The 13,253-nt window shown below is 62.4% G+C and overlaps 1 protein-coding gene and 1 long non-coding RNA gene across 7 annotated transcripts in view; one reads left to right on the plus strand and one right to left on the minus strand.

The window, feature by feature from the left end:
• Nucleotides 1–13,253, plus strand: part of LOC118648977 (tumor necrosis factor receptor superfamily member 1A-like) — a 23,432-nt gene continuing 10,179 nt past the window's right edge. Inside the window, exons 1-11 of one of the 6 annotated variants that reach the window (XM_036295632.1) lie at nucleotides 7–504; nucleotides 3,055–3,189; nucleotides 3,713–3,841; nucleotides 5,266–5,380; nucleotides 6,624–6,700; nucleotides 8,067–8,183; nucleotides 8,705–8,743; nucleotides 9,176–9,201; nucleotides 10,485–10,857; nucleotides 11,535–11,578; nucleotides 12,194–12,524. In XM_036295632.1, the coding sequence (XP_036151525.1) occupies nucleotides 426–504; nucleotides 3,055–3,189; nucleotides 3,713–3,841; nucleotides 5,266–5,380; nucleotides 6,624–6,700; nucleotides 8,067–8,183; nucleotides 8,705–8,743; nucleotides 9,176–9,201; nucleotides 10,485–10,857; nucleotides 11,535–11,542 (1,098 nt within the window). In that variant the 5' untranslated portion in view covers nucleotides 7–425 and the 3' untranslated portion in view covers nucleotides 11,543–11,578; nucleotides 12,194–12,524. Of the gene's footprint in view, nucleotides 505–3,054; nucleotides 3,190–3,712; nucleotides 3,842–5,265; nucleotides 5,381–6,623; nucleotides 6,701–8,066; nucleotides 8,184–8,704; nucleotides 8,744–9,175; nucleotides 9,202–10,484; nucleotides 10,858–11,534; nucleotides 11,901–11,976; nucleotides 11,994–12,193; nucleotides 12,525–13,253 lie in introns of those variants that run through there. The other 5 variants (XM_036295631.1, XM_036295630.1, XM_036295629.1 and 2 more) reach the window with 5 other exon arrangements.
• On the minus strand, nucleotides 9,200–13,216 carry LOC118648980. Its single transcript, XR_004965528.1, has 4 exons — nucleotides 12,844–13,216; nucleotides 12,578–12,716; nucleotides 9,601–9,778; nucleotides 9,200–9,353 (listed from the first exon to the last, which is right to left on the minus strand). It is a non-coding gene; the product is annotated as an uncharacterized LOC118648980 (long non-coding RNA).

Genomic DNA, 13,253 nt, shown 5'->3' on the forward strand with positions numbered 1-13,253 from the left:
ACAGCTTATGCAACCCCGGGGCAGCAGGTCAGCACCAGAAGCCTCGTCTCTCCCGACGCGGGCGGGTCGGCGGGCGGGTCGGCGGAGACTCCCATCCTCAGAAGGACTTGGCCCAGTGTGAGCAGGAAGTGGCGCGCGCACCCCGCAGCGGGAGAGGCCCCCCCCCCCCCCCCCGGGCCCGTCGGGGGGCAGCCAGGGCCCAGGCGCCAGGCCAGCACCCAGGGCCCTGCTGGGGCGCCCTCAGCAGCGAGGGGGGCAGTCAGGCTGCTCCCCCCGCCGGGCCTCCTCTCTGCCCCCTGCCTGTCGCCCTCTGACCCCCAGCAGGCCCCCCGTGGGCCGCGCCGTGTCCCTGCCCGCCCTCCCCGATAGTAGAGCGGGGGGCGGGGCCTTCAGTTGCCATAAAAGGCGGAGCGCGCTGGCCGGCCATGAATGAGCATCGCCACAGGATGGTCTTCTCTCGGGATTCCTTTGCTGCTGCGGCCGCTGCTGCTCATCGGGACTCAGGTGGGTGCTCGGGAGAGCGAAGGCTCCCAGCCGGCAGGGGCCGGAAGCGGGGCGGGATCGAGTCTGACTTTGGGAGTCGTGCACCCTAGGGCGCTCCCCAGGCCCCGCTCAGCTCCAGGGAGGTCAGCCCCCCGCCCCCGCGCAGGCCGGGCGCACCGGGCAGCCCTCCGCCAGCGTGAGTGCGCGGAGCTGTGCGCGGTCCGGCCTCCCCTGCCCCAGGCTCCCCGGTGACTGATGGGACCCCAGGGGCGGGGAGGGCACGGCCAGACCCCCCTTCCTCTCACCGGGGCGCGCAGTTCACTTCCCCGGGGCGGTGGGGCGAGAGGCCACTGTAGTTCCTTTTTAGCTGGAGGCGGGGGTGTACGGCGTATGGAGGCGCATGTAGTTGGCACACAACCAGCGCCCAGGCTTAACGTGTGCAGCTTGCTGTTTTGACATGTTCACGGTGCGGGAAACCATCCCCGCAGAAGAGTGGGCGCAGCCCTCACCCCCAAAAGTGCCAGCCGGCCCCCAGGGAGCTGGCTCCCAGAGGTTCCTCACCAAAGCGTGAGAGCAGGGTCCAGAGTCTTTTTTAAAAAAATGTATTTCTTTAATTCTTTATTGTTTAAAGTATCACGTAAGTCTTCTTTTCTCACCATGGATCTCTCTGGGCCGCTCCCACTCCCCCCCCCCCTCCGCCCCCAGCACATGCCCTCACCCCCTTATTGTCTGTGTCCTTGCTTATGCTTATATGCATCCATACAAGTCCTTTGATTAATCTGGACCAAAGTCTTTTAAAATCGATAGGAACCACAAGCTTCTTCCTGTTTGTCTGTGTCGGGCGCTAAGCCCTCCAGCCGGGAACAGTTGCATGAAACCTGCACCTTGGCTGACAGTGGCCTCGGGGCCTGTGCCTGGGTGAGGAGCTCAGTCCTGGGGTTTAGGACATCGTTGCCTTTCGTCGCGTCTGCTTTGGAGGGAGGCGAATTTAACATTCCATTTGCACATACACATCTGGCCTCGCACGACTTACAGTGAGATGACCGCGCTGAAACAGACGTTTTTTAAAGCGCTCGAACGAGAATGGGCTGCGGCCTTGACTTCGAGGTGCCTGTTCATCCTCACCCGTTTCCCGCTGACTTTCAGTGAGAGGGGGAGGGAAGATGGAGAGAGACATGCATCCATTGGTTGCCTCCTGCACGCGCCCAGACCAGGGCCGGGGATTGAGTTGGAATCGAACCCGGGACCCTTCAGTCCACAGGCCGGTGCTCTGTCCAAACCAGCAGGGGCCCATCGCCTCACCTCTCACCTCTGTGGCTCAGGGCCATCTCTGTCCGATGGGAGAGTTGGATGCATTTGCAAGCAGTTACTGGAGGAGGGACTTGCTGCCAGAAGCCAGTTCCAGCATGTCATAATGGCAAGCGATTCATCAAAAGATTGATGGAACTGGGGGACACAGCAGGGCTGAGTCACAGATGTAGGTACAGCAGGGCTGAGTCACATATCTATGTAGTCACACCTTTTATGAATGGCTGATGGCATTTCTCCAAACCTGAATAGGAACTGATTGTGGCTGTCAGACAGCTCAGGGCATCTTAATCTACATGTTATTGCCTCCTCCTGGCCAAATACCTGAACAGCCTTAGGCTAATTCTCCCCAATCTGACAATGGACTCTGTAGGAAACCTGACCCTTTGAAGTGTATACCTCTGCCTCGCCTCAGGACAGATTGTGTTCATAAAAAGCATGGGGTCCTGAGACAGGAGATCTGAGATCTTAGTTCCCTTTAAACTAGGCTCCTCTGACCCCCAAATGCCTTTCAAAATTATGCTTTGTCTCTGGACTCCTATTTAATGTACGCACAGCCTTCTCCAGATTGCGGAACCCTTCTCGATGGTGGAACAAGAACCCCGGCAGCACTTCCTTCTGCGGCGTTGCTGTCTGGGGTTCCAGGTGCTGCTGGGCACCCCCCTCCCCCCACTTTCTCTCCTGAAATCAGAGTCACATGCCCTCAACAATTTGGTCACATCACCGTCGCCGCCCTGCCCCCCAATCTGTCAGCCGCCCCCAACCCAGCCTGCTCTCTCTGCAGGGGGGTCGCCAGGGCCCCGACCCGCTGAGGGGCTCAGCCTGCCTCCGCTTCTGCCGGGTCAGGCGCACCCCACCTCCTCCAGGCGCCCTGCCTGCTCCTTAGAGCTGCTGGCCGGGTGGGCGGCCACTGTCCAGCGTTAGGCTGGGCCACCCCAGGTTCTGTCTGTGCTGATGTTGATGTTGTGACTAAATTCTTCTCCCGTGTGAAACCTGTGCTGGTAACAGCGCCCCCCAGAGATGGGATGAGGAGGCCGTGGGCCCCGCCTGTGGAGCCAATGCGCACATGACCCCGGTTCCTGGGCCCCTGGCTGCCTTGTTCCTGAGGCTGCTACGTGCAGAGCAGTGACCGTGACCCTCCCGTTCCAGGGCGGCGGCCCAGGCGGTGCTCCGCGTGGACGGGGCGGGCTGTGGACCTGCCGGGGTGACAGTGGGAGGGATGGGGGGCGAGAACGCGGTGAAACATGGTTCCCGTCTTTGCAGCTGACCCTCAGCACCTCCAGCAACCTGATATGGAGCCGTGCGCGGCGAGCCTGAGCCCGGGCAGCAGGTGCGGGCCCGGCGAGTACGAGTACGAGTACTGGTCTGGGAGGCGCTGCTGCCAGCGCTGCCCCGCAGGTGAGTGGGGGCGGGTTCTGTCCGCTGGGCCCGACCCAAATGCACGTCGAGCCATGGCTCTGACGGGGTGGCAGGGAGGAAGCGGCCGGGCACCGTGCTGGCCAGCGGAGCACGTGTCCACCTCGGGGCCTTCCGGGCTGGGCCCTGGGACCCCCAAGGCGACCGGGACGCTGGGATGCGCCCCAGCAGTTGGTGGCGAGCCCTGGGCCGGGGGGCGGAGCTCTGGGCTGGGGTCCTGCCGCCTTGACTGACCCTGGACCAGAGGCGCGTCCTGGGGGCCTCAGAGGTGTGTCCTGGGTGGGGGTCGGGGTCCCGGGTGCCCCACCACACAGCTGTCGGGGAGCAATTGCTTCGTCATTTCCACGACCTGGTGACAGGCAGAGATTACTCCAATGCTGACGCCCAGGGACAGGGATTTGCATTTTCTCCCCGGAGAGGGCAGCCCAGGGCCTGGCGTGGAGGCCGCACAGCGGGGCGCCGGGCGTGCCTGGTGGGTCTGACCGCACCCCGACCTCTTGCACAGGCCAGTATGTCCGCAAGCCGTGCAGCAGCCCCCACAGCCGGAGCGAGTGCAAGGCGTGTGACACAGGGACCTACACGGGACACGCCAACGGCCTGCGGTCCTGCCTGCTGTGCACCACCTGCCGCAAGGGTGAGTCCCGGCCCCTTGAGTCTTCACCTTGACCTCGAAGTCCTTTTTTTATTTTTATTTTTTTAAAATATATTTTTATTGATTTCAGAGAGGAAGGGAGAGTGAGAGGGAAACATCAATGATGAGAGAGAATCATGGATCAGCTGCCTCCTGCACGCTACCTACTGGGGATGGAGCCCACAACCCCGGGCATGTGCCCTTGATCGGAATCGAACCCGGGACCCTTCAGTCTGCAGGCCAATGCTCTATCCACCCAGCCAAACCAGCCAGGGCAAGAATACATATTTTTTTAAAAATTAAAAAAAAAAGCATTTTCCAAAGGTCTAAACTAGAAGATAATTCAAAACAGAAAAATCAATGGGAAAAATATCCTGGAGTGATGATTAACTAAATAAAGAAACAGATAAATAAGTAGATAAATGAATAAATAAATAAAATCAATAAAAATATAATTAAAGAAAAGGAAAGGGTCTCTGAGAGTGAAGAGGCGGACTGTCCTACGTCCGCCAGAGCCGGTGCCACACGTGGGGGCAGGGCTGTGGGGATCCTGGCCCGACGGGAGACGTGGGATCAATGCCAGCCGCAGAGGAAACACTGGGTGTAGTGGGTGACGTTCCCACGGGCGTACCCCACTCCCCACCGCCTGCCTCTGTGTATACCGGGGCCCGCTCCCCCCTGTGTCAGAGCCCGGCTGGTGTGCAGTGGCACCACCAGAAGCCACCCATGTCCACTGGCAGAGAAGGCGGGCAAAGCGACATGTGGGGTCGGGGCCGCAGGCGAGTGGGTGACGGGCTTGGTCTCGGGCTGGGCTGTGGCCCCACCTTATTCCCATCTCACCTGCAGTTCAGACGCTGGGCAGAGGGGGTTGGAGGGCCCGCCCCCTCGATGGAGCCGTGCACCCCGAGAGGCTCCAGGGCCCGGCCTTGGTGGCCATCGGGCGGGTTGTGGGGGTGACCGCCGAGCTGACTGCCAGCAGGTGGGGCCAGGGGCTCTCTGCGGCCCCCATTCGCTGTCTGCTGTGTCACTCACAGGTGCTCCCTGCACCCCCACACTGAGGGTGTTGACCTGCCCTTTAGGGGACGAACACGATGAAAGGGATAATTTGGGGGTATCTCTGGGGACAGAGCTGGCTTTGTCCTCCCAGCCCACATCACAAGGGCACCTGCTACCCCTCCACAGACAGCCCAGGTTTCAGGGCCCCCCTCTGGCCCCTCCACAGACAGCCCAGGTTTCAGGGCCCCCTCTGGCCCGTCCACAGGTGCCCCAATTGCTGGAAATAAGAGTCTAGTCGTCACCTCGTCGTCTGTAAGTGTGAGGGAGGGAGATTGTGGATTCGGTGCCTGTGACCGGCAGCCAGAGGGGCCGGTATGGGTGGCACAGAGTCCCAGCCCTGGTGTCTGACCCCGCCTCCCCTCCCCCTGCAGACCAGGAGGAGGTGAGTGACTGCACGCCGACAGGGGACAGGAAGTGCCAGTGCAAGACTGGGGAGTTCTACTGCGACTCTGAGCCCTGCCTGGAGGGCTGCCACCCCTGCACCAGGTAGGGCCTCTGGGCGTGTCTGCCTCGGGTTCTGCCGCGGCCCCTCGGTTCTCCATCTGTGACCTGGTAGCACCTGCCACGTGGAGGCGCCTGCAGATGAAATCCAACCGGTGGCCTGGCTGTTCCCACCGGGGCCGCCCTGGGGCCAGGGCTCCGTCTACCCAGAGCCACGACCTGCTCATCCCACCAAAGCACCCACCAAAGCCCCACAGAAGCCAAAGCACAGAACCTGCCCGGGGCCCCGAGGGCTGGAGGGCGGGGGCTGTGGGAGACACAGAGGCCCGAGGAGGGAGGAAGGTGGGAGCCATAGCCCGGGAGCCAGGAACCAGGTGTGGGCAGGGCCGGCCCCGCGGGCTCTGGGAGGACCCTCCTGCCTCCTGGGCTCTGGGTGGCGGCGCCCCTGGCGCTCCTCCTAGACCTGCCGCCCATCGCGCCGCCTCCTGTCTGCGTCTCTGGGCCGCTCCCTGCGAACAGGCTCCCCTTAGGAGGACGTGGTCACGGGAGGCCCGGCTCCCCCGCGATGGCCTCCCTTTAGCGCCGTCACACGCACAGATTTCCTAAGAAGGTTCATCCTGAGGTCCCGGGTGGGCCTTAAAGGGGGGACCTTCTGGGGAGACATGACAGCGGTGAAACCCCTGGCAAAATAGCTCCCTTTTGAAAGGAAATAGATTTTTATTGATGTCAGAGAGGAGGGGAGAGGGAGGGAGAGAAACGGCAATGATGAGAGAATCATGGACCGGGTGCCTCCTGCACGCCCCCCACCGGGGATGGAGCCGCAACCCGGGCCTGTGCCCTGACCGGGACTCGCACCGTGACCTCCTGGTTCCTAGGCTGACGCTCCTCCCCTGAGCCCCCCGGCGGACAGAGCAGCGCACTTTGTGAGGCGCTTGTGGGCCCTTCAGTGCAACTCAGACCATGTGAACTGTGGCCCTGGGACCTGACAAGTCCGAAGTAGGGGCCGCCTGCAGGTCCGGTTCGATCAGGGCTCTGCTTCTCTCGGTTCCTTTGCCCGCCCGTCTCCATGGGCTTCCTCTCGGTGCGGCTGTGGCTCCCGCAGGTGCCGTCCTCAGAGCCGCACCCCAGGGGCCCCGAACTCCCTCGCTGGGCTCTCAGCAGCCCCTGAGCCGGGTGGGCCGATGGTCTGGGAAAGCCCGGCACAGGCTGCCGGAGCCCGGGGCCCTCTGGGGCGGGGGCCGGCCTGGCCGGGAAGTGATGCTCGGGGTCCTTCACTCCTTCCTCTCAGCTGTCCCGGCGCCACCCTCCTGACCTGCAACGCCACGAGGGACACCGTGTGCGCCCCAGCAGCCCAGCCAGAGCCAGGTAAGCGGCCCCGCCTCTTCCACGGCAGCCAGCCTGTGCACAGAGGGCGCCGTCGGCTCTGGGCCGGGGTCAGTGCTCAGCTCTGCCCCGTAGAAAAGAGGCTGCAGGCAGGAAGGGGTGGGTGTGTGTGGCTTTATTTTATTTCTAATATGTTTCTATTGATGTCAGAGAGGAAGGGAGAGGGAGAGAGAGAAACATCCATGATGAGAGAGAATCATGGACTGGCTGCCTCCTGCACGCCCCCCACTGGGGATGGAGCCCACACCCCGGGCCTATGCTCTGACTGGGAATGGAACGGTGATGCCCAGGTTCATAGGTTAAAGCTCAACACCTGAGCCAGGCCGTTGGGGCTTAAAGTACAATGCCCATCCCCCCAAAAAAGAACATAGTTCAGACCTAATCTGTGATTAAACACAAGTGGTCAGAGCACTGGCCGGGTTGGGTCAGTGGTTAGAGTAGTCGTGGGCAAACTACCGCCCGTGAGCTGGATCCGGATCCGGTCCGTTCGGCTGTTCTATCCGGCCCGCGGAGCCGGAAGAGCGGAGGGTTCTCTTCTCTCCCCTCCGCTCCTTCACCAGCAGCAATGTTAACATGTATTAGTTCACACAAACACTCCATCCATGCTTTTGTTCCGGCCTCCGGTCCAGTTTAAGAACCCATTGTGGCCCTCGAGTCAAAAAGTTTGCCCACCCCTGGCCTAGAGCCTCAGCCCGTGGACCAAAGGCTGGTGGGTTCGATTCCCAGTCAAGGGCACGTCCCTGGGTTGCAGGCTCCATCCCCAACCCGGTCGGGGGGTGCGGCAGCCCATGGATGTGTCCCTCACACTGTCACATCCACGCTCCTCTCTGTCTCTCCCTCTCCTCCCTCCCCTCCCTCTCTACAAAAATCAATGGGAAAATGTCGTCGGGCGAGGATTCAGGAGAAATAAACGCACTTCAGGAAGCTGTCGGGGGAGCAGCCCCGTGGCAGGGTCACTGCCGTCCCTCCGCCTCCTGGGCTGGCCCGGCGCCGGGGCCACAGCTCTGATGGGCCTGCCCTCGCCCGGGTCCCTGTGGAGGTTCCACCGGGTGCTGTACTGTCACCAGGGAGACCAGCCCCCGAGCGGCCTCAGCAGCTGGCTCCTGGGTGGCCCTGCCCCGTCCCTCGGGCCACCTGGCCGGGCCTTCCCGCAGTCACCATGGGGTCCTCTCCCTCGTCCCCACCTTCGGGGGGGGGCTGCCTTCCGGGCCGGGAGTCCATGACGCTCACCCCAGAGCCCCACCCTGGGGCAGCGGACCTTCGCCCTCTTCTGGGAGGGCGGACCCTGCGGGCAGCGAGTCCTTCCGCGAGAGACCTGCTTACCCGCTACCTCGCTCTGTGCCCCCAGGACCCCCAGCTGGTTCCCTGGCTGACAGCGCCTTGGCTGTGCCTGTGGTTTGCATTGTCATCGCCATTTTCATCGCCTTCGCCATCGGCATCGCCATCGCCTGGTGGAGAAGACGAGGTAAGCGGAGGAGAGTGCTCCGGACGGGAGAGCAGCACCCAACAGGCTCTTGACCGGCGTTTTCCATTTAAAATACAGCTGCGCTCACTTCCTTATTCATTTTTAATATATTTTTATTGATGTCAGAGAGGAAGGGAGAGGGAGAGGGAGACATCCATGATGAGGGAGAATCATGGATCGGCTGCCTCCTGCACGCCCCCAACGGGGGATCGAGCCCGAAACCGGGGCCAGTGCCCTGACCTGGAATCCAACCGTGACCTCCTGGTTCACAGATGGATGCTCAGCCACTGAGCCACGGGGCCGGGCTGGGCTCACTTTCTCACTCGGGGCCCCTGTGCCGTGTGCTGTGTGCCGCTGACCAGGTGCGGGGCTGCAGACCACGGCTCTGGGGCGGCTGCAGACAGCGCACATGGGGGGGGGGGGGCATGGTGGAGAAGCAGGGAGAGCCTGGGGCTGCTCCGCCTGGGTCGGGGGGCAGGGGAGTGCACCGAGGACACTCGAGTCCCTCCGTGTGCCCTCAGGGGCGCTGCTTCCTCAGTGGCTGTGCCGTTTCAGGACAGGTAAGTGCTTTCCCTGCTGTGAATCCCAGGCCTTGGCCTCCGAAGTCCGCGTGCGGTTCACGTCAGGGGCAGCCCCGTGCCCTGTGGGTCGTATTTCGGATCTCTCCCATTCTCCCCGCGCCCTCCTCCCGGCCCCCCCCCCCCCCAGGCCTTCACCGTGGTGGTTCACTGTTCCCCAGTATCCGGGGGTGCGTGCCTTTATCTGCCACATGTCTGCCCTGCTGGCTGTGTGGTCGGTTTGCTCGCACCGGCATCGCCAGGAGCAGGCCTGTGCCGCGTGGTGGCCCAGGATGCGATCGTGTCACTGGTGATGGGAGTCCAGCTGCACTGCCCTCTGGTGGGGTCAGGGCCGGACAGGTGGCCCCTCAGTGACCGACGGCATCAAGCGCGCTGACTGTGTCTTCACTTGCTTTTCTTCTGTCTGATTTTCAGCGACGTCGGGGGAGCCAGGCAGCCATGTAAGTGTCTCCCTGGGCTGTTCCCGGTGGGGGCCTCGGGCCTGGAGGGCCGGGGCGACAGCAGGGTGGGGGAGGCCGCCGGGCCCCATCTGCATGCACAGCTCAGCTTCCGGGCGGCGTCTGCACCCCTTTACTCGAGCCCCAAATGTCTGCTGGAAAGAGACCCACACTCCCCTGGTAGGGCCCGTGTGGGATCGGAGGCGCAGGGGCCAAGGGCTTTGTACGGGTTTCCCGGGGCTTAAAAACCGCAACTTACTGCCCCCGACCCGGGGCCCAGAAGCCCACAACGCAGGGGCCGGGGGGCTCCCTGGGAGGCCCTAGGGGGAGGGGGTCCTCCGCCCCTGCCCGCCTCCCCTGGGGGTGCCGCCTTCTGGGGCGCTCCTCGCCCTCCGCACTCACCTGGCCGCCTCCAGGCGTCACTCTGAGCAGTCCTCACAGGGACACTCGGCCGTCACTGGTTTGGGGCGCGCTCTCACCCGGTGGGGCCTCTGCCGCAAAGACCCCATTTCCAAATGAGGCCCCTTCACAGGGCGGGTAGGCTGGGGACACGTCTTTCTGGGTCACCATTCAGCCCTGTCTTTTAAGAAATAATGTTCTTACTGATTTCAGAGAGAGGAGGAGGAGGAGAGAGAGAACGAGAGAGAGAGAGAGAGAGAGAGAGAGAGAAGCATCGATGATGCCCTGGCCGGTGCTGCTCAGGGGATAGAGCATCGGCCTGCAGTCTGAAGGGTCCCGGGTTCGATGCTGGTCAAGGGCAGGTACCTGGGCTGCAGGCTCCCACCGGCCGGGCCCTGATCAGGGCTGGTGCAGGAGGCAACTAATCCATGTGCTTCTCTCACATCAGTGTCTCTCTGTCTCTCCCTCTCTCTTCCACTCTCTCTGAAAATCAGTGGAAACATATCCTCGGGTGAGGCTTAAAAATTAAAACAAAAAAAGGTGGAAGCATCGGTGATGACAGAGAATCATGGACCGGCTGCCTCCTGCCCGTCCCCCACTGGGGATGGACCCCGAAACCCGGGCCTGTGCCCTGACCTGGAATCCAACCTGACCTCCTTGTTCATAAGTTGACGCTCAACCACTGAGCCACACTGGCCGGGCGCCACCCTTGTCTTGGGCCAGAGCTGGAACCTGAGCCCATGAAGTGTTTTTCTCTCAACGCACAGCCCAGGCTGACCCTCAGGCACTGCGGCCTTTCCCCATTCACCCCTACGCCAGAGAGGCTTGCGGGTATTGGGGGGCTGTGCTGCGGCTCCTGTCACCACAGGAATGGCTTTGTCCTTTAGGCGATACTGCGACCCACGGACCCTGAGAGGGGGCCCCTGGCCCCCGGCGCGGAGATAACGCCGCTGCTGCAGGAGGAGGCCGATGCCCAGACGCCCAGTGCCCTGACCCGCCCGCGACCCTTAGCTGACCCCGACCCCGGCCCTGACACCGACCCTGATACCGACCCTGATACCGACCCCGACCCTGACACTGACCCCGCCTCTGACCCCAACCCCGACCCTGATACCGACCCCGGGGCAGGAGTGGAGCTGCAGGTGGAGGTGACGGGAGGCGGCCGGGTAGCCCCAGAGCCCACGCCCCCGACTCCTGCTGCCGCTGCCCCGGGGGCCCAGGCCCAGGCTGAGGCGGACGCCGGCCTCCGTCATCGAGCAGGTGAGGGCCGGGGCCGGGGTGGGGGCCAATGGGGGGCAGTGAGGCTCGCTTGCTGAGCACCTGCTGAGTGCGCTCCGTTAGGGCTCTTGTCAGTGCTTGTCTGCGCCTCCCGGGCCGCCCCCCCCAGGCCACGGACCAGCCGCTGGAACCACAGACTGTCTCCCGGCCCTGGAGGCCATGGCTGAGGTCACGGCGTCCGTCCGTGGGCCGGTCCCCCCGGGGCTGTGAGGGGCCTTGGCCTCCTGCTGCCCGTGGTGTCGGGCGATCTGTGGGCTTCCTGGGCGTGTGGAAGTCCCCGCTCCGCCCTGCAGTTCACGCTGCGCCCTCCCTGCCAGCGTGTCTGTCCATCAGCGGGACCCGTCCTGCTGGACCCGGGCCTCCCATTCACTCCTCCACCTGCGGCCTCCTCTCCACATCCGGCCGCGTCCACCGCTCGGGGTCCAGACCTAATGTCTTTGGGGACAGGACTCAACCCATTGCAGTCCCCCCCAGCCTGTTGTCCACGGGGACAGTGACCCCGAGGGGCACAGACTCAGCGAGTGTGCCCGCTGGGTGCCGCCCTGGGAGCCACGGCAGGCGGGGCCCCGTTGCCAGGGCTGACGCCTCCGCTGCCCCCACCACCGCGCCCCCACGAGGCCGCCAGGCTGTCCTGGGACCACGCTCTCTTCCCTCCTCAGGATCATAAATGAGGATTTTGTGACGGACACGCCCCGCCCTGACGGTGAGTCCTCCGGCTTCTTGCTCCGCGGTGACGTCCGGGCTGAAGGCGGGACGTTCTGTGGCCTCAGCACTCGCTCACCTTCTCTGATGACCTTGGGGAAATGGGCTTCTTCAAGGATAAGTTTTGGTCCTAAAGGAAGGTCGCGGTGCTTGGTGTGAGCGGCTCGCGCCTTTCTGAGGAAACACGCGTGGCTGGTAGGGATGCTCTGTCCCCTCGGCCGGCAGGGCCCTCCTGGCTGTGGGCTGCTATGACTGGTCTAAGAGTAAGGACTTCTTCTTAAACATATATTTTTTTTGGGGGGGGTGTAGGGGGTTACGTGGGGATAAGGACACATATGTAATATCTTAATCAATAAAAAATATATTAAAAAAATAAACATATATTTGTATTGGTTTCAGAGAGGAAGGGAGAGGGAAACACCAATGATGGGAGAGAATCACTGATCGGCTCCCTCCTGCACTCCCCCTACTGGGGATGGAGCCCACAACCCGGGCACGTGCCCTTTGACAGAATCGAACCCGGGACCCTTCAGGCCACAGGCTGACGCTCTATCCACTGAGCCAAACCGGCCAGGATCAGGGACCTTTTTTAAGTGCCTCCTAAATGTTCTTCTAGCCAAAGGCTGTGTGACCTAATACACCCTTCGATACCTGAAACTCCAGTGAGAGAGAATGTGCGCAGCCCTATGTTCAGAGCACGTGCCCCCAGCCGTCGCGTGGGAAAAGCCGGGGCACGTTCCGCCTGGAGAACATGCAGCCGTTCGGAAGGAGGGTCTCTGACCCTTCGCGACAGACGGAGGGACCTGGAGCGGATTCTGCTGAGCGCACGGAGCCGGTCAGAGAAGGACAAGCATCACGTGATCTCACCCACGGGGACTCTAACGAACAAAATACACTGATGAACAAGTAGATCCCGAGCCATGGGAGCAGGGACCAGACCTGGCCTCTCAGAGGAAGGGGGTGGTCGGGGGGGGGGGGGGGGGGGGGGGAAGAGACCAACCTAAGGCCTGTACCGGGAATCATGCTTTCCCAGCAGAAGGTCGTGCATTGAATTCGCCCTGCAGCCCCCAGGGGACGCCCTGCTCCGACCTTCCTTATATACAGCCCGCGTCGCTTTACTGTTTAATCTGTAATAAACGCTTTAAAAACAAAAAGGGCATAGAATGCGACAATTTAACAAAAAGGAAGGGAAACATACAGTAAAGAATGAAAATTGAGCAATAATGATAAGCAGCAAGAAAGGCAAAAAACACCCAAAATGTTCACCGGACAATCCCCTGCGGCGGTAACAGGGAAGCTGACTCCGCGGCCCGTTCGCCTGAGTGACTTTGACTCATCATACAGGTTCCTGCATGAAGGGTTTTCCGGTGGAGAAGCGAATTGTTCAGATGGGAGACGGTGCAGCATGCGGTTCCGCTGTAACTGGGTCCGCTGTAACTGGGTCCGCTGTAACTGGGTCCGCTGTAACTGGGTCTGCTGGGCCCTGAGGGGGGCGGTTTGCGCTCTGCCCTCTGGTTGCGGAGGAGAAGGGCCGACCATTCGCTCTTAAGTGCCCTGGCTGAGGGACGCTGGGGCTGAGTAGGTGGCTGAAGCCGCTGGGCATCTAGTCTTTCCAGCTGCGAACCGCGGGTTCCCTGTCTGCCTTGTTCCCTGTCCCCTGGACCGGCTCTGCCCGC

Source organism: Myotis myotis, unplaced genomic scaffold, assembly GCF_014108235.1.
Source record: "Myotis myotis isolate mMyoMyo1 unplaced genomic scaffold, mMyoMyo1.p scaffold_m19_p_27, whole genome shotgun sequence".
Lineage (NCBI taxonomy): Eukaryota > Metazoa > Chordata > Mammalia > Chiroptera > Vespertilionidae > Myotis > Myotis myotis.